We start from the raw sequence: 25,378 nt of genomic DNA, 5'->3' as shown, positions 1-25,378 counted from the left end.
GCGCTGCAATTAGTGGACATTTGGTGTTTCACCTGTCTCCTCAGAACGACAAAAGTACCTTTTAAGTGTTTATGCTGTCAGTCTCAATTCATTCTCCCTCCCTCCTGCTCCTATGATATTAACACTCTCGCAAAGTGCCGTCATATCTGAGTCAACAACCGTGCTTCCTTCAGAATTCTGTGGTTTGAGTTCCTCAAAAACTGTTACTATCGAAAACCCGAAAAAACCACCCTATCCAGCTACCCTTTGCCTCAGACCTGGCTTGACTAGACAAGAAGAGGAGCCAGTGGCAACATGAAGCACTTCTCCTAGACTAAACTATAACAAAGAAGGAGTTGATGTTAGTTATGGCTCTCCTTCAAATTCAACAACAAAAGTATACAAAGGGCGCGCTTGCAAGCATGTGAAAAAAAGCCCACTAAAATAAATATATATCTTTCAGGAGTCTATTTAGTTTGGCTTTTAAAAGTATTCGCGCATAATCCACAATGTCGCCTTCCAGAGATATCCAAATTAGGGCTGCTTTTATGTGGCAACAGGAGGAAACATGACACAGATCTCAACCAAAATTGAACGGCGGATACCGTATTTACAGCATTGTTCTTGATGCTTCCTAAGCCTGCTTGCTTAGCCTGCTGGTAACAAAGGCATGTGCCAAAGTGGGCAAAAATTGCTAAATGTCAGTTTAGATGGGTGGATTTCACTAGTGCCCCTCCACCCTAGTTACTAGTGTTGAAGGCTAAAGTAGGGAACGCAGGAAACTGGCTGATATCTGTTCAATTTGTCCCTCTGGCCTAGTATAGTTTTCAGTCTCTCAATGGCTCTCTGCGGTCTCAGGTGGAGGTCTTTCACATCACCTGTCACCTTAAAAAAACAAACTTTGGAAATGTCAGGACTTGGACCTTGAAGCTTTTTATGGCAGCGAGATGAAGATGAAAGGTCTTCTGAACCATTCATAAAAGGTAAAGGGACCCTTGACCATTAGGTCAAGTCGTGGCCAACTCCGGGATTGCGGCGCTCATCTCGCTTTATTGGCCGAGGGAGCCGGCGTACAGCTTCTGGGTCATGTGGCCAGCATGACTAAGCTGCTTCTGGCGAACCAGAGCAGCACACGGAAATGCCATTTACCTTCCCTCCAGAGTGGTACCTATTTATCTACTTGCACTTTGACGTGCTTTTGAACTGCTAGGTTGGCAGGAGCAGGGACCGAGCAACGGGAGCTCACCCCATTGTGGGGATTTGAACCACCGACCTTCTGATCGGCAAGTCCTAGGCTCTGTGGTTTAACCCACATAGTTGTGTAGAAATGGAAGTCATAGCAGGTGTTAACTGGCACCTATTGAATTTATTGAAGGAGGCCCATGGCTCAATGGTGGAACATCTGCTATGCCTGCAGAAGCTTCCAGGTTCAATCCCTGGCATCTCTGCATATGCCTGGGTGCCTGAAACCCTAGAGAGAAACTGCAAGTCACTTTAAATGATAGTGAGCTAGATGGACCGATGGTCAGTACACAGCCGCTTCCTGTGATCCATCAACTGTCAAAGGCGCAGGAGCCCTGCCTTCTTTGGAACATAAGAGCATAAGAAGATAAGAAGAGCCTGCTGGATCAGGCCCATGGCCCATCTTATCCAGCAGCTTGCTCTCACAGTGGTCAATGAGATGCCCTTTGCGTCTAGCCACTTTCTATACGGAAAACACGCACCCTACTGATCTACAGACCATCTCCAGTCTCCAATGCACTCTGAGCCCTGTTCACTCATTCTTTCCACCTACCCACATGTAATTACCCTTGTGCGAGGGAGAGGGGATAGGGGTGAGTCCATTGGGATATCCCCCTACCACACGTTCCCTGTCCCTGAAGCTCACCCCTCCCCCTCTCCATAAGATTTAGGCATCCATAAGATTTAGAACCTTGATCTTCCATGGTTCTTAATTACGTGGAGAGCCTTCTCAAGGAGGGCAGGCTCTCTGTTGTAGCTATTCAGCCTCCAACACATACATGGGGGAAAACAACTGGATGATACATGGGGGCTGCCCTGCTTAGCTGACCTCCCTACGTCTAAGTCACCACCACTGGGGAACCCTTGAGAGTCAGTCCTACTGAACTCAGTAAAACAATGTCTATATTGATTACATCTATATCCTGTCTGTACTCCAAAGAGCTGGTGATGGTCTACATGGTACTCTCCCCCCCCCCCGCATTTTACCCACCCAAGAACCCTGTGAGAAAGGCTAGGTTGAGGGACAATGACTGGTCTAAGATCACTCAGTGAGCTTCATGGCTGAAAGGGGATTCGAACCTGACTCTTCTCCATCCTAATCTGACACTAACCGCTACTCTGCAAAGGGTTTCTTGACTTCTGTCCAAGTAAAAATGCGTCAAGACTGCGTTCCTCTAACCGTTCTTTGGCTGCAACCCTAAACATGTGTACTAGGAAAGAAGTCTAGCTGAACTAAAAATATTTAGGGCTGGACTGTACATCTATTCTTAGACATAAGAGCCCTAAAGGTCTGCAGAGGTCACAAGCAATGCAATACCAATGTTAAAAGCAAATCCTAGAAAACAGTAATTTTCACTTCACCTGTTGGCATGTATTAGCACACTGCGCATGGCAGTCTTTGGTAGATGCTTCAATAATGTCCACATCTACATACCTTCCTTCACGTCTTGCTTCTTTTCTTGAGTTTCTATCTCAGAGTCATTCTGTGCTTTTGGTTCAACCAATTCTTCATCATCTTCATCCTCTAAAGAGAAAGAGAAAAGAAAGGAGGAGAAATTGAGGGGGGGGGAGTAAGAATTCCAGGATATGCCAAAATTTTCTTCAATGCCACTTTTGTGCAATAGACAAATGGACAAGCAACAGCAAAAGTGTAGCATTATTTGACTCTGCAGAAAATGTAGATAGTGCTTTTATTCACAACTCTTTGACTACAAGTATCACTTGTTCAAATTTCATTTATCTGTTTTTTCCCTACTTTTTATCTTGAATAGGGACTTCTCAGTGGTGTGTCCTACCCTATGAAATTCCTTTTTAACAGAGAAATGGCTCCCTCCTTTGGTTCGTGCTTTTAAGAACGTTTTAAAAACTTATTTTGGCTTTTAATCGAAAGCTTTTCTTGCATAAGCTGTTGCTGGGGTTTCTGTTGGTGTTTTGCTAAATTTTATTAGCCGGATGTCCTATTGAGATTCGGATTGTATGTTTTAAGCTTGCTGTTTTTAATGGAATTGTTTGTTAGATATACTTTAAAATATGCATTAAAACAGAACTTGTTTTTAAATAGATTTAAATAGATTTTATGAGGAACGGGGATGGGAAAGGCTTGGTGAAACCATGCAAAAGTGCTGTCACCTAGCCCTACTCAGTAATAGCAGTGGCTGGCAGGGGGGAGTTGCATTGTTTTACCAGGCTTCCTAACATGGAGGTCAGTGTCAATAACCGAAAGCAGGGGAGGCAGCAGGAAGGTCAGTGCAGTGCAAGTGCAGTGGCAGGAGCATATGATTGGCTCTACTGCTGCACCCACACTGTGCCAACCTCCCTGCTGCCTCCCTCTCCTCCTCTTGCTTACCAGCAGCACCTTCACACTGGAAAGTAATGTAAGCAATGGAACCCTTCCATACTCTGTAAAAACCACACCTCTAAATCAGGTGAGACTACAATCAGTTCACTTGCACTGCAAACTCAAAAATGGCTGCAAACCAGCACTGGGGGCTGGGGAATGGGGCTACAACAGGGAAGACAAAGAAACGCAATGGTTTGTGCAGGACGATTGAATTCTCATGAGTGAGCCAACTCTAAAGGAAAAAGAGCCCTATGAAAAACTCTGGAGTGTCTTATACAATTACCTGTTCATGCCCAGTTGAGTCTCTGGAGTCACACTGCTCCAACAACAGCCCACCAGGCCACATCACAGCAAATTATTTTTGAAGCTCTGCAAAGTTAGAAAATCCGTTTGTGATGTGTGCCGGCATGGTGGTCTGCTGTTCAAAGAAAATAACCCTAAGGCCGCAATCCTACTTACTTAAGGAGTAAACTCCCGTGAACTACGCATGATCTGATTTGGAGTGGACGTGCATTGGGTTAGTTCATTAATTCTGTGTGAGAGCTCTTGGGTGCTTCTAAGCTTTCTGGAGGTAAGTGTGGTCCTTGCATTTGTTCGGTTATTTGCCCACCAAAGTCCAGAAAAATAGCTTGCAAATATGCTGAAGCAGAAGCATGAGAGACGTTGGCTGCCATAAATCTGCAAGATATTCTTGAGCTAGTCACCTGTTCCATTCTGTTCCCTGCAGCAACTTTCCATCTCAGATGACTTAAGCTTGACTTTTTCTCCCCAGAGGCATCTTTGCAGCCAGCAAAGCGGAGCAACAGGGGGAGAGAAAGGCATACGCGTTTCAGCTTGGCAGCTACCCTACTAATGGGACACCTGTTATTTAAACACCTCATTTCCAATTCAATTCTCACCAGATTAATTTGTCTTTTGACCTACAAGGAAGGGTTAAATAGAATCCTGACCCCCAGGTCAGATGCCACTGGCAAGCAAACAGGCATGGCACAGTTCTGAAAAGTCATCACCACTCGATTTGGAGAACGCGGCAGCCATGAGATGCATTTGGGAGCTTTAAGAACAGTTCAGCATTAATACGAATTTAATGAGCGCTGAAAATTGACACATGTCAGCTACCACTAACAGATGTTTCACTGGCCTTTCTTGACCTATGCAAATGTCTCCACTCCTGCTTCTCCTTCTCCCAAACCCCACTCATGGAGTCTTCCTTTTCCTGTCATTTGTGTCGCGGTGTGTTTGCCTTAAGCTACAAAGGGCCTGAACATCCAGGTCAATGTACAGCTCCACGAGGGTGATGAAAAGAATCCAGAATGAGAAAAAGGTGCAGAAATCAAACTGACCAGCTAGAAGCACCCATAGGGCACAGCTTGGGAGGGGAGTAGGATTGCTTTCCGTGTGGGAGATGCCAGGTTCAAAACAATGCCCTGACGTGCCCAGTTCAAAACAATCACAAATAGGAAGTCTACTGCAGGCACAGGCAAACTCGGCCCTCCAGATGTTTTGAGACTACAATTCCCATCATCCCTGACCATTTGTCCTGTTAGCTAGGGATGATGGGAGTTGTAGTCCCAAAACATCTGGAGGGCCGAGTTTGCCTATGCCTGGTCTACTGGGTGGGTGGACGCTGAGAACTTGAAAATTCTCTGCCTGTCTAAGTAGAGAGTGTACTGGTGCAGATGGACCAAAATTCTGATTCTACAGCCAGCAACATCAGATGTTCATATATAACTCAGCGCCTTCTTGAGCTCTGATTCGCACAGTGCACATGCATGCATGGAGGTAGTGTGGATAGTAGCTATAAATGCAGGAAATTCATGCAAGCAGTGAATGCATAGGTTAGCACTGAGCTGCAGGTCTCAACCATGTGACCAGTTAACACAAGAATTGGGCCTGACTTTTCACACATATCCAGAACATGTGTGTATGGGAGGGAAGGGCCATGGAAGGCCTTTGCCCTCACCATATTCACATCCGTTGGTCTACCAAGCTGTGGCAACATCGTATGATGATATACTGTACTTCCTGTCAAATAGATTAAAGTAGTTTGCATACTGAAAATGAAGATATTGCTATTAATAACAATATTATTAATAATAAACTTTTATTTATATCCCCGGCCGAAGTCAGGCTCAGGGCGGCTAACATCAGATACATAACATTAGCATAAAATCAAACAATAATTAAATTACCTCCTAAAAAAAGTATGTGAAAGTTTTCAGTGTGCAAGTTACTTTACTTTCCTCTCCTTTATCTGACAGAAACTCTTCTGGTTCTTTAGAACTTATTTCCAAGCAGGTTTGCAAGAAGAAAGTCTGAGTTGATTTTGATGTATAGTTTGTACACAATCTGTTTGGGTTTGGTTTTTTTTTGCGGGGGGTGGGGATTCCAAAGTAATTTCCATCTACTTGCTTGGCACTCATTTATCTAATGTGATTGGCTTTTTCAAGTTAGCAAACTTGTGACCATTGTTCTAATTTGTTGAAGGTCTGAAATGCATATATTTTTCATGGCACGTGAACCATTTCTCTCCCCGCTGCGATTTTCCATGGGGATTGGATCTCATAAGTGAAGCATATTTGTGTGCATTGGTAATAGACCTTCTTTTATAACTTGATTTTGAGTCATTACCAAGAGTCTCCCATATCTGCATATACTATCCATCAGTTGGCTTTAAGTAATCCTTAATATGTTTCAGTTCAAAATGGAGAGGGTCCCTGGTGGCCAGAACAATGCTCCTATTTAAACTACATGCTAGAGATCCTTCTAAGAGACCTGTCTGCCTTTCACTTCAAAGGGATGGATTTATAACCAGGTTTTCATCTCTAAAAGAAGAAACCAACTTCCTATACTGCTTTCTAAATTGCCACCAACCTTTAGAAGTTGCAGCTTATTCCAGTGCAATCTATTGCAATATGTTGGGAGTTACCCACAAAGATGTCTGGGTGATCATCTGCCATGGATACTTTAGATTCCTGCATTGCAGAGGGCTGGACAAGATGACCCTCGGGATCCCTTCCAACTCCACAAATCTACGATTCTGTGATTCTATAACCCTATAACTGCTCCTGTTATTCCACACACATTTCATAGAACTCACACAAGTCAACAATGGGCCTGTCAGGAGTAAGCATGGACCAATGGTACCAAATAGTATGGGAAACAGACTTACTAGAAAAATTAACCAATAAACTGAAACTGACACTGGGACAAATAGAAGAAGATGCCTTCACCCTGGCATGGCTCCCCTTTATCACACACGCAGCCCAACAAGACAACGACAAAAATCCACCAACAGCATACAAATCAATATGGCTAACCTGATCCAAAACACCCACCCACCCCACTCACACATGAAAACAAAGACCACCACAGCCAACCACAAATGAACAACCACACCCTAGGCCAACCCGAACCTCTCTCACCACCAAAGGAACACAAGTGAACAGCAGAGAACCTGCACAAGCAACACTGACACCAAACCCTACATATATTAAGTAAAATAGAAACATCGCCACCTGACCCCACCCCCACCCATCTTTCCCCCCCCTCCACCTCTTCCCCCTTTTCTTCCTAATGTCTCAACAAATGAAACTGATTTGTTAAAATGTTACATGGGGGGGGGGAATACGAGAGAGAGAGACATTGCACACACCTTTGTAAATCAAGAAAATCTTTAATAAAATAAAAACAAACAATGGGCCTCCTAAGCTCTTTGTTCCGGAAACCCACGATTCCTCCTTTGTCCTAAGCCATGGTTTGTTTTCGTATTACATGCAAACTTGGCCAAATTAGGTTTGGCGCCGATCATGGGTGTTATAATGACACTTCATTATCACATGGAAGTGGCTAATATGGTGTCCTTACCTGGATGGGGCAGGATCTTAGCAAGGTCAGGGCTGCACAAGCATACCAGTCAACTCAACCCAGTGCTCCTGCCAGCCCCAATCTCGCCACCTCCTTCCCCATCCAGGTAAGTGGCAGTGATTCCAGTGTCAGGAGGGTGGCTCCACAGCACCAACTCACCATACCAGCTGCTCTTACTACCATATAAAGTGTGAACAAAAGACATGGATGTAGCATGGAAATGTAAGCAAGCTATCAATCAATCAATCAATCAATCAAGTTCCTTCACGGAAAATGCATAGGTTCTCAGTTACATGTGTCTGACGTTCAGCTTCCTGTTTCAACAACAGAATGACACCAATGGCTTCCCATAAGGCATAAAATGTAGGGCTGCCTTAATCCACTTACTATATCTGAATTTTAACTGTGTCCCCACCAGCCTAACATTTGAGATAAGTACTAAAATGCCCTCTTCCAATTCAGTTACACTACAGGAGAAAAATGAGAACATAAAGGGGAAAGAACATTAATTATCAAAATTACATCCCTCTTATAAATTCCTTGAAAACAGTTTTCTTGCTTCTTCTGGTGGTATGCATACCATCAGGTACAGTTATTTCCCTCTCCCCAACCCCACCGTTAAAAATAAAAAAGTATTTTCATTGGGACATGTGGTTTTAGTTTTTATGTAGTTGCGCTCTCGCTGTTCAACCAGTTTACTAAGCGGCTAAATATTCGTCTAAGATTTATGTAAAGCAGACCCCCCTCATTGCTGATATATGCACTACCAGCTCAACAGCTATGGCATCTGTTGCTCCCTGGAGTTTGAGATTTACACCTCCTTGGATTTGCACCTCTGAGGCTAGTTAAGAGATCATAACTCCTGTGCATGGTTTTATGTATCAAGAGCCATGCTGAATTAGACTGACAGCACCATGTTTCAATCCGTATAATTACAAATGATCCCCCTCCCCTATTAATAACACACCTTTAAAACAATGGTATGTTAGTAAATCAAAACAAACTATGGCTCTTGCGCTATGAATTAGGGCTGTGTTTGGTGGGTTAGGAGGACAAAAGTGGAGTTGGCTACATGCTCCAAGACCAAGAAGCTGTGGAAAGTTAGCAGAGAGTGGCTTTTGCAAAGACTAGACGTGGGAAGGGAGAAAATGGGTGCCCCTTAGCTTTCACAAAAGCAAGTGTCTTTTGGGAGGTTTTTCATTTATTCATTATTACAATTATATCCAACATTTCCTCCATAAAGCTCAAAGTGGCATATTCAGTTCTACCCCCCCTCCCCATTTTATCCTCACAACAACCCTCTGAATTAGGTTAGGCCAGGAGAGTGTGACTGGCTTACGGTCACCTGCTGAGCTTCATGACTGAATGGGAATTTGAACCCTGGTCTCCCAGGTCCTGGTTTAACAGCCTAACCAGTACACTTCACTGGGTCTCCATCTTCAAGATAAATACAGGCCTCATAGAAGCCTCCAGCTTGGTGCAGCCTGGAATCTCAATTTGGGCCCCAAGTTAAACCCATCTGGTGGCCAACACACCCATTCTAAAGACCTTCATCATCTTGCTTGACCTGAGACACAGTGCTATTTATTATATTTTTATCTGCACAAAATTCAGGCTGGCACATATACGATGCCCCTCTATGTTACCCTCAGTGATATAATGGGACATTTAAAAAACAGACCCCACAGTTCCCATAATGCTTTTGGAGTAGTGCTATCTCAGGTGTGCTCTGTGGGAAATTCAGGAAACAGTAGAGAATATATATGGCTGGATCTAGACTAACAATGCAGTTCTAATAATGACTTCTCAGTAGTAAATCCCACTGAATTCAATGGGGCTTACTTCTAGTAAGGAGAGGTAGGATTGCAGTTGCAGACATGCATAGGGTAGATCCACTGAACTCAATGGGACTTAGCATGATTAACTGAAGTTCCAAGGATTTCCATGGATTTATTCTAAGTAAAACTAAGTCTCGATGCGATCCAGAGCTTTAAGCAGAGAGATAACTCATTCTTATGCACACCTTACCCTAGTATATGTATTTGGCACACATCATGGGACTAGAAAAACACACTGTGAAATTCAAAGAAGTGCACATTTTGAAGGGTGGCTGTGTTTCGTTTCACATATTGTTTTGGAAAGTGCAAATAAGGTAAGTTTGCCTTTCAATGTGAACTGAAACCACTTTCTTCCCTAACCCTATCTGGCACCACCCCAAAGCCTGTAAAAAACACACCAAGTACTTCAGAATGAAGTTGCAAGGTGGAACATATTTATGCAAAAACAAAACAAACAAACCCCCAAACCATGTTTACATATAGTTCATAAATTTCCACAATTGCCTCTGAGTGCAGAATTTGTTTCCCCAATGCAATATTTGGGATCTCTGGATGCAGAGTGCAAAACAAGCCAGTCTATTTGCAAACAGTTTACTGAAACATTTGCCATGCGTTGCCTTGTTAAGTCTCTCACAAAGTTAAATTTGCTAAACATTACTCTCTAAAGGTTACCGTATGTGCTATTTCTGGCTTGTGGATTCTCAGGCCTCCTGGTGTAGTATTTCTCATTTCCATCTCTTGGTTTTTTAGCTTCACCACTGAGCGCTGATTTTGTGTTTGCAAGTCAGCGTTGTTTTCATTGCACTCAGCCACTGCCCTAGAAAGGCAGGTCTTATTTTTCCATTTTGTGACAAATGATGGAGTATCACAGCCAAATGGCAAAGGGAAATGCCTCTGAATGTTTTGTTTATGATTTTTTCTTCTGGCATCTCCTGATGCCCTGGGACTGGCAAAGCCATCTTCACGGCCTCCCTGGCTACAAGTTGTTGTACTGGTCCAACTATTCCGTTTGGGATAATGCTGCAATATAATTATTTTCCTACTAATTAAACATGGAGGGCAGTCTGTATTTGTTATGGAAGGAATCTGTCTAATCCCAGAAACGAATTTTCCTTGACCCAAGTGAATTTTGCTTGGTTGCAGCAAGAGTCTCTGCGTTCAGCATCCTTTGGCTATCGCCAGTCTAGACCACCCATATACCTTTCTTATAGAAATGTTTTTTAAATGTTCATTAAATCCCTCAGCTGAAAATGCAAATAAACCTATTAAAGCTGATCAGGCACAGATTGTCTTTATAAAGAAACTCAGATATACCTGAATGCTTGACCACAGAAACAGAAAACCTTCCAGAAACAGGAAGCCCTCCTATCCTTTCACCTGCTCAGGAGTCATCAGCCACCAGCCTAGAAAGTTCTTTTTAATGGGGCTACAGTTATGCATATCAGTGCATCTGAATGTTGCCAGCATCCTGACCCTTCATTAGGGGTCCATGGTTATTATTCATACTATTTCATGGCATTTATGTCACTTGATGGTAATAAAACCTCAAGGTTATGCACTTCACATTACTTACACAGCATTCACTGAGACTTGGGTATTGGTGAGGCACTAGGGATGAGCAACATGCCATTTCAATAATGCTGAATATGTGTTGCCGTGAAACCACATCAGGACCAAGCGTTGCAGAGTCTCCAGCCCTGCACTAATTGCGCCCACATGCTTATAGGAACAAGGGATGCAGAATATTTGTCCATCTAGTTCAGAATTGTCTATACAGTACTGACTGGCAGCAGCTCTCAGTGATTTCAGGCAAGACAGTCTCTCCCAGTCCTACCTGGAGATGCCAGGGATTGAATCTGGGACCTTCTGTATGCAAAGCAGATGTACTACCTCTGAACGACAGCCCTGCGTGCCTGAACTTACACAAACCTGAGAATTCTCACATCATTGTGCTCTTGACCTCAGACCCTGTACTCCAAGATGGAGCATTTTCTCAAACTCTTACCAGATGTATTTGACAGCCAATCAGCTCAGTGCCCACGTGCCTTTCATTGCAATGCCAATCAGTACATGCCAATTGGCGGAACGCAAAGATGGAGGACTGTTGTCAGGCCAAATGCTTCCTAGAGCCAGCTGGATGGTTTTCAATGGCCCTAGTTTTAAACCCAAAGTAAGAGGTGCCAAAACTCATCAGCTTCAGGATCATACAATATTTTGTCATGTTTCCAACTCCACCAATCACCATGCCATTCGTTCATTAGTCATTGTAGCTGTCGTCACACAATCAACACAGGGGACAATACAAATAGAGAATATAGGAAACCTGGCTATTTATTTATCAGGAGATCTCTGCTTTGATCCCTATCCGCACTGAGTCGTGTTCGCCCGTGCTTTTCCAGACAACTTGGGACACGCAGCTTGGCGATTGAAGCTTTTCCCCACTTAAAGAATCAGTTGTGCAAACTGATGCTTCTTAGGGCAGCAGACTTTTAGACCCGGGAATGCTGGTGGGGATGCTTTGGGGCATGTGTGTGGTGCCCTTCCCAGAGCTCTCACAGTCATCTGAGTCAAAGGGTAGAAGCTTCCAGGGCAGAGGGCATGGCTTCAAGCTCTCTTGCACCTCACAGTTTAGACTAAGCATCCGATGGGCCCTGAGCTTGTATGACTGCTTTGTAGTACATGAATGTGTTCCTGCCCGCTAGCATTTAGCACTGGAGTCTGGAAGCATTTCTCTTGGAACTGACTCATAGAGAAGGAATGGTGATCTCAAAGTCGCACAACAAAGCAAGAAGCACAGTGCAAAAGGAGGCTGTCCGATTCAGCCCATGAATATAGAGTGTCTCTATAACTCTAGGAAATACGAGCGCAGCTTCTGTTTGAGACTTGTGTGTAACGGAGTAGCCTTAGAGAGAGAGAGAAATCAATAGGTACACTGTCCTTTGAATGGTTTCAGCAAGATGCTTTAGTTTCAGTAAACGTTAGTGCTGAGCCATTGAGAACTTTCAGCTCAAAATGGGGGGGGGGGATGAAATCGCTCTGAGTTGGCTAATTCATGCGAGTAATGCTCTTTCAATGTTCACCGCTGCGCGCATGCCACCTTGCAAATTTACGTCCTCCTTCAGTTTGCATTGGGCTGCTCGTGAAGCAATGGGCAGCGACAAAAGAGTGTGTGTACCGTTTCCTTCTTCCCGTGTCGCAGCTAATGAGGACCCCGTCGCATTAAGACAGTCAAGACGGTCTCTGGCAGAACGTGTTGAGCCAAGGTGTTTGGGCCTGCATAAAATTAAGCCACAAGCGAAACACTCATTTCTGACAGCAGATTTATAATAGGAAAATCCCAGCAGGAATGAGGCATTAGAACCCCCCACTTCTTGGGGTTTTTTCCATAAACTTCACCTTGATTTAGTATCTCAGTCAAGTAGCAGGAAAAGCTAGCAGCAGAGGTAACCCTATCATCTTTTCTGCAAACAGCACCCTTCCATTTTCTTGGCTTCCTCATGCTGCTAATGTGAATTCAAATCATCTGTGTTTAAGGTTAAACCCAATGATTGACAGAGCTTTGTAGTCGCAGTCCAAACTGAAGATTATTCAAGATATCTATCAGTTATTACTACAAACCCAGTATGACATTCAATACCTAGAGCGAAAATTGTTTTTAACAGTGTAATGTCTGAATCTATTTTGGAGAACTATTTTTAAATAAGGAACTAAGCATAACCAGGTGGCTAAAATCCAAACACAGATTTTGCATCTGAGAAGGAACAGGGAGGGGAGATACAAACACACAGTTTGAAAGGTGTTCCTTGCAACAAGACCTCAGTGGAAGATACAGGGAAGCAAAGGAGGAGGGTTTCATTTTGATTCTAGGGTACGTAGTTTAACTTCAAAGTTAGAAAAACCTTGGGACTGGAACTTGCTTTGAATTTCACATTAATTTCTAAGGTCACACCCACAACATACGTTCATAGCACATTTATACTTCCCCCACAAAATCCTGAGAACTGTAGTTTATCTCTCACAGAGCTACAATTCCCAGCACCCATAACAAAACACAGTTCCCAGGATTCTTTGCAGGGAGGAGCCCTGACTGTTAAAGCAGCAATGTTCCTCAGGTGAAAATAGGGACATTTCTCACTCACCCCAACCTTCTTTGACCCCACCCCCCCATTTTTGGTGCCCCCCCCCAGCACAGCATTTCCTGTCAGAAGGGCAAGTGCCATCACCGCTTCACCACTGGGTCACAGCACATGCTTAATCCCAATTTTATTTTGTTTTGGTAGATTTACAAAAAGAAAAACACGCCAATAATAAATTTTGGAAAGGAAAAGATTAGACAAGGATGAACAAAACATATTTGTTTAAAAAATCCAGATTCCTTGCACTCTGCTCCCCTTGTCTTCCCGCCCAGGGCAGCCCTGCCCTCTGCCTGCCCCTCAGAGCCGGCACATCATGCAGGGCTGGGTTTGGGCGGTGGCAGCCTCTCCTCCTCCTCACCTGCTCTCCAGCATCCGCTATGAGCTGCCCAAGGAAAGAGGCCGGCAGTGGTGATGAGGGGGAGGCAACGGGATGCTCTCTCACACCACCTGCAGCTGCCACTGTTGTCACTCGGGACAAGTACTGGCTCATCCTCCTTCCTGAGTGCGGTAGCCGCAGCTCTGGTGGGGGGGAATATGGACGTTCTAATCCATGGGTATGCAAACTAAGACCCAGGGGCAGGATCCGGCCCAATCGCCTTCTAAATCCGGCTCACGGACAGTCCGGGAATCAGTGTGTTTTTACATGAGTAGAATGTGTCCTTTTATTTAAAATGCATCTCTGGGTTATTTGTGGGGCGTAGGAATTTGTTCATTTCCCGCCCAAAAAATATAGTCTGGCTCCCCACAAGGTCTGAGGGACAGCGGACCAGCCCCCTGCTGAAAAAGTTTACTGACCCCTTTTCTAATCAGAAGCCAGGATGGCTTTCCTAATTCTGGGACCGTCCCAGGAAAATCAGTACACTTGGAGGGTATGTAGGAGTACTTTAAACATATGGTGTGACTATAACCCAACACCCAAGTCTCTCTGTGCCTTCAGAGGCCTAGTTCTCACAGAGGCAGTTAACTTGTGTTCTGGGTTGTACGGTTGCAGTTGGAGTCTCTAATGATTGAGTGCTTCTCAAAATCCCTCAACACAGAAAACTAGATTTCAGGGAGAAGGCTTTTTATAACATTGTATGTGCCACACTAATTTTCTATGTGGAGGGGTGTGTTTGTTGTTTTGTTTTCATAGTGTCAATCCAATGAACCAAACCCAGCTGCGGTCCAAAGTGGTACAGCCCAGGCACCAATTTATGGCCTCAGTGAGGACTATGCCAAAGACCACTTCTACAGAGTCTGTGCCTGATGTACACCCTTTTGTAGAACTACAGTATTGTATTGATTCTTATCAAATAAGCTGCAGCTGAACTGGGGTGGGTAGGGGAGAAGCTGAACCGCGATGTTAAGGTGGGAAAATTATTTCTCAAGCTTTTTACTGAAATCTCAAGGTCAGGGAGTGAGAAAAGAAAGGTGAATTTCATCCGGAAAGCGCGGGGAGGGGTAACAGCCCGCCACCCGGAGAAAGGATCTTGAGAGTGCGCGTCTGTCTTAGTTTTGATGTGATGCCTGTGACTGCCAGGTTCTTAGTGGCCTTTCCTGAAGCTTCTCTAATCAGTGGCTGTCACTCTGTGCTATTAGCAAGGAAAGGGAATTGCAAAGGGGAGGAAAAACAGTGATCTTTTAAAGAGAGTGGGAGAAAGAGAAAGTGATGGGGAGGGAGGGAATTCAAAGCAACTAACCATTCCAGTCACCTGATGCCAAAAGCAATAAATGCATTAACAGCTTGGCCAAACCTAAAAGTCATGAAAGCTTGCCGATTCCATCAGCAGAATAATTTTTCAAAGTATATGTGTAAACCCAGGAATAAGCTTTCCCCCCTTGGTTTTCCTTTTTAAAGTGTTGGATTGAGAGACAGTGCGCAGAGCGGGGATACTTTGGGAAAAGGACTAAAAATGTGAAGAGAAAGATCTTCCCGTTTATCAAGTTTTCATTTTTCCACATGCAAACAATGAAAGTCGGGGATATTCCGAGCCAAAAAATTAGTGTGAGGAAGGGAGAAAAAGAAAGAGGGAGGGAGAGAGAGAGAGACGGGAATGTGTTCCATGGATCTGTGGAGAACCACATAGAAACATATACAGAAAGAGAAGCCGGAGCGCCGAGCATTTCCTGACCTCTTGGCTCAGAATCTAAAAGAAGGCTCCAAGGCGAGAAGCATGAAAGAGCTTACACAAGAAACCATTTAGAAGTGCAGCTCTCTGCCTCGTGAGGACCACAACACAGAGGAAATGTGCTGTGTAGGAGTGCGCTCCTCCCACGAGGAAATGGTGGGGGAGAGAGAGACTGGTAATGCCATCATGTCACGGAAAGATTTTTCAGCCGACCTCTGTGCCCTAGAGACACTGGAAAAACTGGGCAGATTGAGAGACAGCCATTGTGTTATCAGGGAAGGATTCTTAATCCTGGCCGTATATAAAAAATGTGCACTGGTTTATAAACAAAGGGAACATGTAGTGGGTTTTGTTTTTTACGTTTCAGGTTCTCACACAGTCCTGTTTTCAAGACTGCAGAGGTAAAAGCAGTGGCCAAATCCTACCAGCTCCAGCATTGAGGGTCCCAGCACAGGGGGAAGGGCCACAGCTCAGGGCCAGAGCATCCGCTTTGCATGCAGAAGGTTGCAGGATCAAAACTCAGAATCCCCAGGCAGGGCTGTGGGAGACCCTGGGCCGCTGCTGCCGATCAGTGTAGCCAGCACTGAGGGAGACGGAGCCATGATCTGACTCAGTGTGAGGCAGCTTCCTATGTTCACATATAAATGTCCCAGCACTGGTCTGAGGAGGCGATGTTTACTCAGCACAGTAACACAACCTCAGTCCAAGCACTGACATAAGCAGCAGTGTCAGCTGTTCGTCATCCAAGGGCATTATTTCAAAAGGCCGGGGCAGCGAGAGCAAGATTCTCAGCAGGATTCTAATCTGAACGGCAAAATTCAGACCGTATTCTAAGAGCACTGGGTCTCGGTACCTTTTTATACTTTATAATCAGGGCTTTTTTTCAGTCAGAATTCTCAGGTGGGCACCATTGCCATTCTAAGAGAACAAGGGTGAAAAAATAGCTCTTATAATACTGATAACAACATTAACGGGATGGGCCAAAGATACCCTCCCCTTTTAATGCAAAAGGATATATGTGCTTTTTGGCACTTGCATGTAGTACATCATCTTACCCTTCCCTCAGGGCTGTATTACACATTACATTAGCTATGTAGCTGTGTCTGAAACTGCAGAGTTGTGTCTGTGCATGTACAAATTGCCAATGAAGGAAGCCCAATTCAGACTGGACTATCGGTGTGGGGCAGATCCTTAACTTTCCACTGAGGACCCAATCTAGATTGTGAGGCTTGCACCTGCAATTCGCATTGAAGGGAAATTCCTGTTCACTTATATAGGAACTTATTTTCCTTATGCAAACTCTCACCTTCCCAATCAAGACTGGGACCACAGCAGAGGTAAAGGGTTAATACCCTCAGCAAGTTGATGCTAAGAAGTTCAAGTTTTTCCCAAAGAAAGGGTTTCTTAATTCCAAAACACAAGGCGCTAAATAAAACATTTTGGCAGTTTAAGAACCTGTTGTGTAGGCAATTTTAAAAGAAGTCATCATGAAAATTCTTCAGCATTGTAGTGTGAATTTCTCCTGATATACACAAATTGGCATGCAATTTTGCCTACCTATATACATGTTTTTGCAAAGCAATTTCCCCACAATATATGTTTGTGTGTTACTTACACTCATTTATGCATGTACATGCACACCTTACCCTAGTATATGCATTTTGTACCCATTATGACGTGGCTGGAGAACTGCACTGCCAAATTTTGAGAAGTGTGAATTTTGAAGGATGGCTGTATTTCAGTTCACTTATTGTTTTGATAAGTACAAAATAGGTAAGGTCACCTTTAAATATGAAGCAAATTAAATTTCTCCTTCATTCCTCCCATTCTAAAAATGACATTGCTATGCCACACAATGTCAGGCAGGAAACAGGCAGGAGAGGTCCAAGTCACCTCTGAACAGACTCTTCCCTCTTGCTTGTGGCTGCCCTTTGCTCTTGTCTCTATGGTTCAGAATGCACACTGGGAAAATCTACGAAAAATAATGGCAGATTTCAGCACATCTGTCAGCACAGTGTTTTGATCAGCATTTTGAATTATCAGAATCATAACATGTGACCCAAATGTGATGAGAAGGATCAGATTTCAGCAGTCTTGATAGCTAGCACAATTCACAGTATAAGCCTTTCTTAGAAGCTTGGATTACAATGTGGATATCACTGTGGAATAACTGTTGATCGCTCATACAGATAGGCGATGCCATTTTTTATACCCTGTGTGATTCAATCTGTCTATATCCCAGTTATTTAAGGTAGACACAAGCCATTGACAATGCTAAACTATGAAAAAGTAACAATCAATGAGAAATCAGAAGACCACAAGGACAATTCCTTCTCTGTGATCATTTTTCAGAGCTGGAACTAACCTTAAACTCAAATATTATGTCTTTTTCACCATATATCTGAATGCTTAAGTCAGGCTATGAACCAAAAGCAGGTACCAACACACCTGTTGAAAACTAATACTGTACAGTACTGAAAGGGAGGTTTCAGTATGACTATATGAGTGCCAATGCCCTAGGCTAAACTAATTTCAAAACTAATCTCCCTTCTCCTTCCCATCTCTGTCACAGAAGACTTCAAGGACACATCAGTAAGGAAACTTGACAATAACTTTATTATCTCTCTCCAACAAGAGCAGTAACAGTAAGACTCCACCTAGCTAAAACTAAGTCTAGTGCCACCTATTGACTAGCCTATAGAATGGCACTATCCATGCAACCTCCATTATCCATTCTCTGACATGTCTACCTAACACAATCCTTTCAGTCGTAACTGGGTAAAGATTTGATTAATACTTAACAACAGTAAGTCTCTTCCAAGCATGTTTCATTTTAAAAGAGAGACTATTGGGGTGTTTTAATCATAAAAATGCTGAGCATTTAAGACATCCTCCCCCCACCTCAAATCAGTGATTCAGCTGGAATGAAATACAACTCGGTTTTCAAACATTTTGGCATTTAATTCGATTTACTGCTAAATTGATAGCTAAAATGAAAACAGATTTTCTAGTCCTGTTGCCATGCACGAGGATGGAAGTGGGATAGGGAAAGGAATGATCAAGTTTTCTCTGAATTAATTTTGGACGTCTTTGGATATTTCCCCCACTCTGTTTTTCGCCATTGCCACAACAAACAAACAAAAAGTGGTTATTAATTCAATCTGGGATCTATTTTCGGCCAACATGCTGGTGGCCTTTGGTGGATGAAATGGGCGAGTGGACGAAATGTTATGCTAATCAGCACATTTGTTACTGGCTACAGCCAAAAGAACAAAGGAGGAGGGGTCTGAATTGCCCACTGGAAACAATTTGGAAGCTGCTTCTCCCCAGCAGACCTGAGACTGTTCCACATTATACAACTGAACTAGGTTCTGGGGTACCATTTGGACAACCAGCAAGAAAGGAGCAGATGAGAGGAAAGAGATGATTGGCAGTGAAAATCCAACAGATCGGTGGCTACATTGGATCTACTAGGAAAGGCTAGAGCAGGCATAGGCAAACTCAGCCCTCCAGATGTTTTGGGACTACAACTCCCATCATCCCTAGCTAACAGGACCAGTGGTCAGGGATGATGGGAAATGTAGTGCCGAAACATCTGGAGGGCCAAGTTTGCCTATGCCTGGGCTAGAGGAATAGCATGCTAGCAAAGAGAGCCATTCTTTGCACAATGCATAAACAACCTGTGGAACTCACAGTAACTTGATGTGATGGCAACTCATTTAAATACAGTGGTACCTGGGTTAAGAACTTAATTTGTTCTGGAGGTCCATTCTTAACCTGAAACTGTTCTTAACCTAAGATACCACGTAAGCTAATGGGGCCTCCCACTGCAGCCGCACCACCAGAGCACGATTTCTGTTCTCATCCTGAAGCAAAGTTCTTAACCCGAGGTACTATTCCTGGGTTAGCGGAGTCTGTAACCTGAAGCGTCTGTAACCCAAGGTACCACTGTGGTTGGGTTTGCTCTTAGAGGCAGTATAGTATCCCAAGCAGCAAAGTAACAACTGAAAATGGATATTGCTTCCATACCCATTGGTGACTCTCCCTGAGCTGTCAGCCCCTGGCCACAGCTGAAAGAAAGGAGGCAGCACAAAATGGGCCAAGGCAAATCACGCATTCCTACATTCCTAACTAGGGCAAGGAGCCAAAGAGTTGCTTACACTTGTGCAAGAGCCCAGGGATTAAAATAAAAATAAAAACCCATCCCTATGAACTGCTGAATTGCACACCCCAACACCATTTGCAAATTGCTTTTGAAACAATGATCAGTGCACCGTTTTTCATTTTGTGGGTGGTGGAGGCTGCCATTCGGGTCTAACCCCACCCCTTGATTTCATGGATCTTGTTTCAATGGTCTTTGGATTCTGGCCCGAGTCAAATGAACAAACAAACAAGTGGGAAAGAGGAAGAGCAGAGTAAGGAAGACTGACATAGAAAGGAGAACGCTTTACACAGTAGCAGGAGGATAAAAGGATTACAAATAAGCAGTGCTTTTTTTTGTTACTGACTGGGCCATCCAGAGTGCTGATCCATTTCTTATTCCAAAGTAACGTTTCCCTGATTGCAGATTATCACTATTACTCTTATTTTTTGGTAGAGGAAAAAACCAGACATCTTAGTAGTTGCCAAGACTGTCATAAATGTGTCATCGTTCACCAGTATTCATTTCATTTGAATTCAGTTTTCTAAAAACATTTGGTTTTGGTGAGCATCCCAGAGTTCAAATGTTTTCTCCAGAACTTCAAAAGACTTTATGCCAATCTACGTTCTGCAAATGATGTTGAGAAAAAAATATTATTTTTTGTCAAATTTCCGGAACTTTTAGGTTTCGTCCAAGACTGAAATAATAGTGGGTTTGGGGGATTATTTTAGCCTTATCCAAGTGTATAAACAAAAGAAAGAGGGAAATGGGGGGGGGATAATGTTAACTGGGCTTATAAAAATATTTTTTAGATTGGGAGGAGGGAATCAGACCAGTTGTCATTGTTGTTTTACCCAGAGCTGCTTCTTATTACAGTCAGGTTTAACAAATTTGGTGGATAACTAAGGATTCACAACAATTCTGGCAATGTTGGTTCAGTGAGAAAAAAATCCAATAGTAGTGATGGGTTAATATCTATTCTAAAGACCACCCAAAAAGGGGGGAGCAAGTTGCCAAGCTCCATAGAACTGTTATTCTGGCTAGATATTAACCGAAAAAACTCCAACAAAGGAGAGGGAGTGAAATGGATGGGATGATAGGAAATTCCCCAAGTCTGCAGTCTGTAACAGCCTTAAGATGATGTGCATCAGTTATTTTGCAGACTTACAGTGCAGTCTTCTACATGCCATCTCAGATGTTTGATGAGAGATACTCCCAGGTTAGTGTGTTTAGGACTGAAGTCTCAATTAGTTTAAATTGTACAAAGCAGATTTCAGATTGCACCTGAGACAATCATCGTTGTCCCTTCTTTGAAATTTTAAAAGTCAGCAATTATTTCCCTCTTGCTCCAGCACAAAGCAGGTCACAAGATTCTGCTTAGCTAGAGAAAAATGCCAGTAAGCTGCCAGTTCATCAACTTTTATGGTGTCTTAGTTCATCTGTAATCACGGTATCATTACTATTGGACCTGTTTTTAAAATAGTGACATTACCTCTGTAACGCTCCCATGATTAATTTTGGAATTCCACTCACAACCTAAATCACAAGATGATAAACAGATGCTACTGTATTTCAAGTTCTTCAGTGGGGGGGGGGAAAGTCAGGAAGGGGGGGAGTGTTTACAAAGAGAAGCCCAGCAGTAATTTTTTAAAGAGTAGCAGGGAAGGTTTGATATGCAGGAAAAAACAAACAAGCCATCCTCCCTCCTCCACAGTTTGTTAGCTCCAGAAATATTCTGAAAAGAGGGGCTGCATGGATGTCCCATATTTGGGGAAGGGGTCACCTGGAGCTAAAAAGTGTTATTCTCAGATGCAGCTAAATGTGACAATAGTAGCTTCCCATCTCCCCCAGCCTGGTTCAGATTGAGACTGTAGAACGGGGTGGGTAGAAATAATAATATTTTTCCCTTCATTTTCCCAGTCACATTTGCCCTTCCCAGAGCATAACTTTTGTCCTGCACGGCAAATTGTACAGGTAACAAGAGTTCACACACACACACACACACACACACACAAACAGTTAAGGCAACCATGTGCCCTACTTCAGAGGATAGCTCTTGATGTCCAGTATAACATTAGAGACCTCTAAGAAGGGAGAGAAGGAAGGGCCTTGAAATTGGCCATCAAGCAGTTGGATAGCAGACTGGGCACAAGTTACCTGGGCACAGCCTTCCCCGCTATGGCAAGATCTCCTATTTCAATTATAAGCATTCTTCCTAGTTATACTTCCGAAGACAGCAGCAACCCAGCTTTACAGTGCTGCATCAGCTTCTGCTTCCAGCTTGCGCTTGTGACACATACAAGCACATCTGCACCCTCCAATATACATACATGCACACACACGTACACGGAACATTCTGCTTGGCATTGTCCAATGGAACCTGACTGATCATCTGCATAGGAATGCAGACAAAGCATTTGTGAGAAAAATAATTCAGAAATCAAAGCTTTCTCATACACCACTTGCAGAAGATTAAATTACATCATAAGAATGCTAGATGAGAGACTGATGGTAAGAATGATCCAAGTCCTTTATCTATGCTTAGACCAAGTTTAAAATGTAGTCAGCTACACTGTGTTTCGAAACGAACAAAGCACTACTGGGGGTTTTTTAAAACCAAGCACTGACACCCACCTTGCCCTCCTCATTACCCCTATTATTAGGAATACTATTTCAACTAAAATGTGTTCCCCGGAGTCACTGACAACTACATACTTAATCTTTGATATTCGTCCCATCGATTCTTGGCAGAACTATAAAACAAAAGGAAGGAGAAAAATCTAAATCTGCTCTGAGTAGGCTTCTACAAACAATGGCTTTCATCTCGGCTCCAAGGAAATCCAGATCAGGCATTGGAACCAACGCTCTTGCTGCTGTTGCTAGCAATCATTTCAAACTTGCTTTCCCCTTCCAGAACATTTCTAGAATCTTGTTTTTACTTGCATTTGGTGTTGTATTCTCCTCATAACAATTTGTTGGAATCCTCCTTCCCCCAGGGGAGTGTCGTTGCCCATTGGCCAGCGCTGCTCTTTCGCTAGCCAACAAAGCGCAGCCGCCAATTTCCATTCTTTTCTACTCAGGGGCATAACATCCCTTTGTAAGCCTAGAAATCATTTCCTTATTGCATACGATACATTTCACTGGCTCGATGAAGCCTCTAAAGGGAATAAAGCTTAGCTTTATTTGGGGCTTTAGAAAGCAGCATAAGCGGTTGTCTTCAAAGTACTGAGGCCAGTATATTTAAACCTCTTAAATGCCCCTTGTTGTGGGGTACATCCCACATTTGTCTTGCTTTTTTATTATCATTATTTTAAAAATCTGCCCCACCTTCTTCAGTGAGCTTTGCAAGGTCCCACCTGCTCATACCTTAACCTCTGAACAATTGGCGAGCAGGTGAGATTCTGTTAAGTGTGGGTATCTCTCTCAAGCAAGGGACACTTGAGAACTAGGAGCATTGTAATCTGCTTAAGGTGAACCAATAACTTTGTTCTTGGAAGTGTCCCACCCAAACAAGCCCCACTGATACAGAGCTGGCTTGAACCAGCAGGGTGGCTTAAGGAATTAACTAACTCTCAGGTGTGCCAAAGTGGAGGTTAGTAAATCATTATCATGTTATATAGAGTTTGTTTTTTAAAAATGTATACATTCAGTTAGAACAGGGGTAGCCACCACACCACCACCAATTGTTGGACTCCCAACTCCCATCAGCCCCAGAGAGCTTGGGCAATGGTCAAAAATGATGGGAGATGTAGTCCCAGCAATATCTAGAGGGCACCACATTGGCTACCGAGGGCTGGTGGGGGAATCTGCCAAACTTGGATTCCAAAGCAAACTCACCTAATTCAACCTAGGCAGATCATGATCCTGATTGGATCATGGGTCCACTTTGGAATCCATAGTCCTGTGGATTCCTTCATAAGGAGGTCCAAGGGCTGTAGTGGAATGGCCATTCTCCACACACACACACACACACACGAGTATCAGAGCATCATTAAAGTCCTGTTATTCCTAGGGGGACTTGCTATATTTACATTCAAGGCACATGGAAGGAAAGAGCCCTGTTTTTCTTTTCTGTCACACTACACTCCATGACTACTGAGCATGCTCACTTTCCCTGGCCTGGTTTTCCTTCGTTTTGTTGTTGTTGTTTTGCTACGTCAGGGTTTTTTAATGGGTTGTGTTTAAAAAAGAAATCTGCAACCTACAGGGCTCTCCCAAAAATACTGCCATTTTTCTATTGATCCCATTTTGGATAAAATGCTGGCAGGACACACTATCTGCACTGGCAACTAGAAGCAATGATAATATGTGCTTCGTATTAATGTTTGCTTCCAGACAATTGTGTAGAAAGAACATCTCAGCAGTGCTAAAGGTGGAGGCAACTGTGGTCTGAGACTTACTGTGTATATGTGCATCTGAAAATGGAGGCAAGCTCCTCAAGGATTTGGAACTTCCTTTTTGAGTAGCTTTACACCAAAAACTGCCACAATGAAGATGGAGGAAGCTTGTTTTCTCCTGCTCCACAGGCTAGGACCCAAACCAATGGATTCAAGTTACAAGGAAGGAGATTCTGACTAAACATCAGGAAGAACTCCAGTAAGAGCTGTGGAATAGGCTCCCTTGGGAGGTGGTGGGCTCTCCTTCCTTGGAGGTTTTTAAGTAGAGGTTGGATGGTCATCAGTCATGGATACCTTAGTTGAGATTCCTCAGGATTCCTTCCAACTCTATGATTCTATGAAAACATATTGCAGCATAGGCCCAGATTCACACACATACTTCAAAAACAGGCCCAGCATAACTCTGGATATTGAGCTCCAGCCCAGTTTTAATGGACCACTAGCTCTCGGGCACTTTCTAAGGCTGCAGACAGCCAATCACAATGTTGTAATTTCTAAATATGTACTTTGCTCAACTGGAGACCCGATAGCAAGAATTTTGGCTAGCATTCTGAAATATAAACATGAAATTTCAGCTACCCCCAACAGACTCTCGCCCTTAGACACCTTCCTGAAGGAGGGGTTTTTTATAAAGAAGAAGAAGTAGTAGCTGCTGTGTGTGTGGCAGTCAGACAGTCGCCCATAAAGATGATAACATTGAAATATAAACAATAAAACCGTTTCATCATTCACTGGCAAATAGTATTCACTGCTGCTGGCATAATCCCTTCAGATCCCTTCAGACACATGTAACACACTAGGAAGTTGATGGGCTGATATTTTTCAACAGCCCATCTAGATGTTTTGCTCTTGTGTTTATCAACCAAACCTTTCAATGCACGCCACATTGATTACCAAAAGGTGTAAGTTCCTGCCCATGAGGGTTGTCGACTGCTAAAAAGACTTTTTTGTTGCTTAAACGCCAGCTGTTTAACCAACAATGTGATATCTTAATTAAATCAATGTAGGTAATGGCACATATTGCCAAAACAGCAATAGAAGTGCCTTTCTTGAGATATTGAGATATCTTACCATTTCATAAATGCTACCACTCCCCTTAGTTAGAAGGAAATAGTATACATCATTAATATGGGGTTGTTGCTGCTTTTGTTCATTCCTTTTTTCCAACCGTAATGTTGCCATCTCACGGCTGATATATAGACACCAGTGGGCAGATGGTGCCTTCGTTCTTTCAGTGGTACTAGAAAGGTTTATGTGGATAAACCACGAGGATGAGCAATTTCATATCTGATTTGCAAAATGATGCCTATTTTCCACAGCCTGAGTCCA

At 43.4% G+C, this 25,378-nt stretch overlaps 1 protein-coding gene across 6 annotated transcripts in view; it reads right to left on the bottom strand.

The window, feature by feature from the left end:
- The window catches only part of DYNC1I1 (dynein cytoplasmic 1 intermediate chain 1), a 222,943-nt gene that overhangs the window by 103,614 nt on the left and 93,951 nt on the right, over positions 1-25,378 (bottom strand). For all 6 annotated transcript variants that reach the window (XM_053359118.1, XM_053359121.1, XM_053359124.1 and 3 more), the window contains one exon: positions 2,657-2,746. In XM_053359118.1, the coding sequence (XP_053215093.1) occupies positions 2,657-2,746 (90 nt within the window). The remainder of the gene's footprint in view (positions 1-2,656; positions 2,747-25,378) is intronic.

Source organism: Podarcis raffonei, chromosome 12 (genome assembly GCF_027172205.1).
Source record: "Podarcis raffonei isolate rPodRaf1 chromosome 12, rPodRaf1.pri, whole genome shotgun sequence".
In the NCBI taxonomy this organism is placed as follows: Eukaryota; Metazoa; Chordata; class Lepidosauria; order Squamata; family Lacertidae; genus Podarcis; species Podarcis raffonei.
Note: the sequence above shows the minus strand (reverse complement) of the source record. Positions and strands in the feature narration are given on the sequence as shown.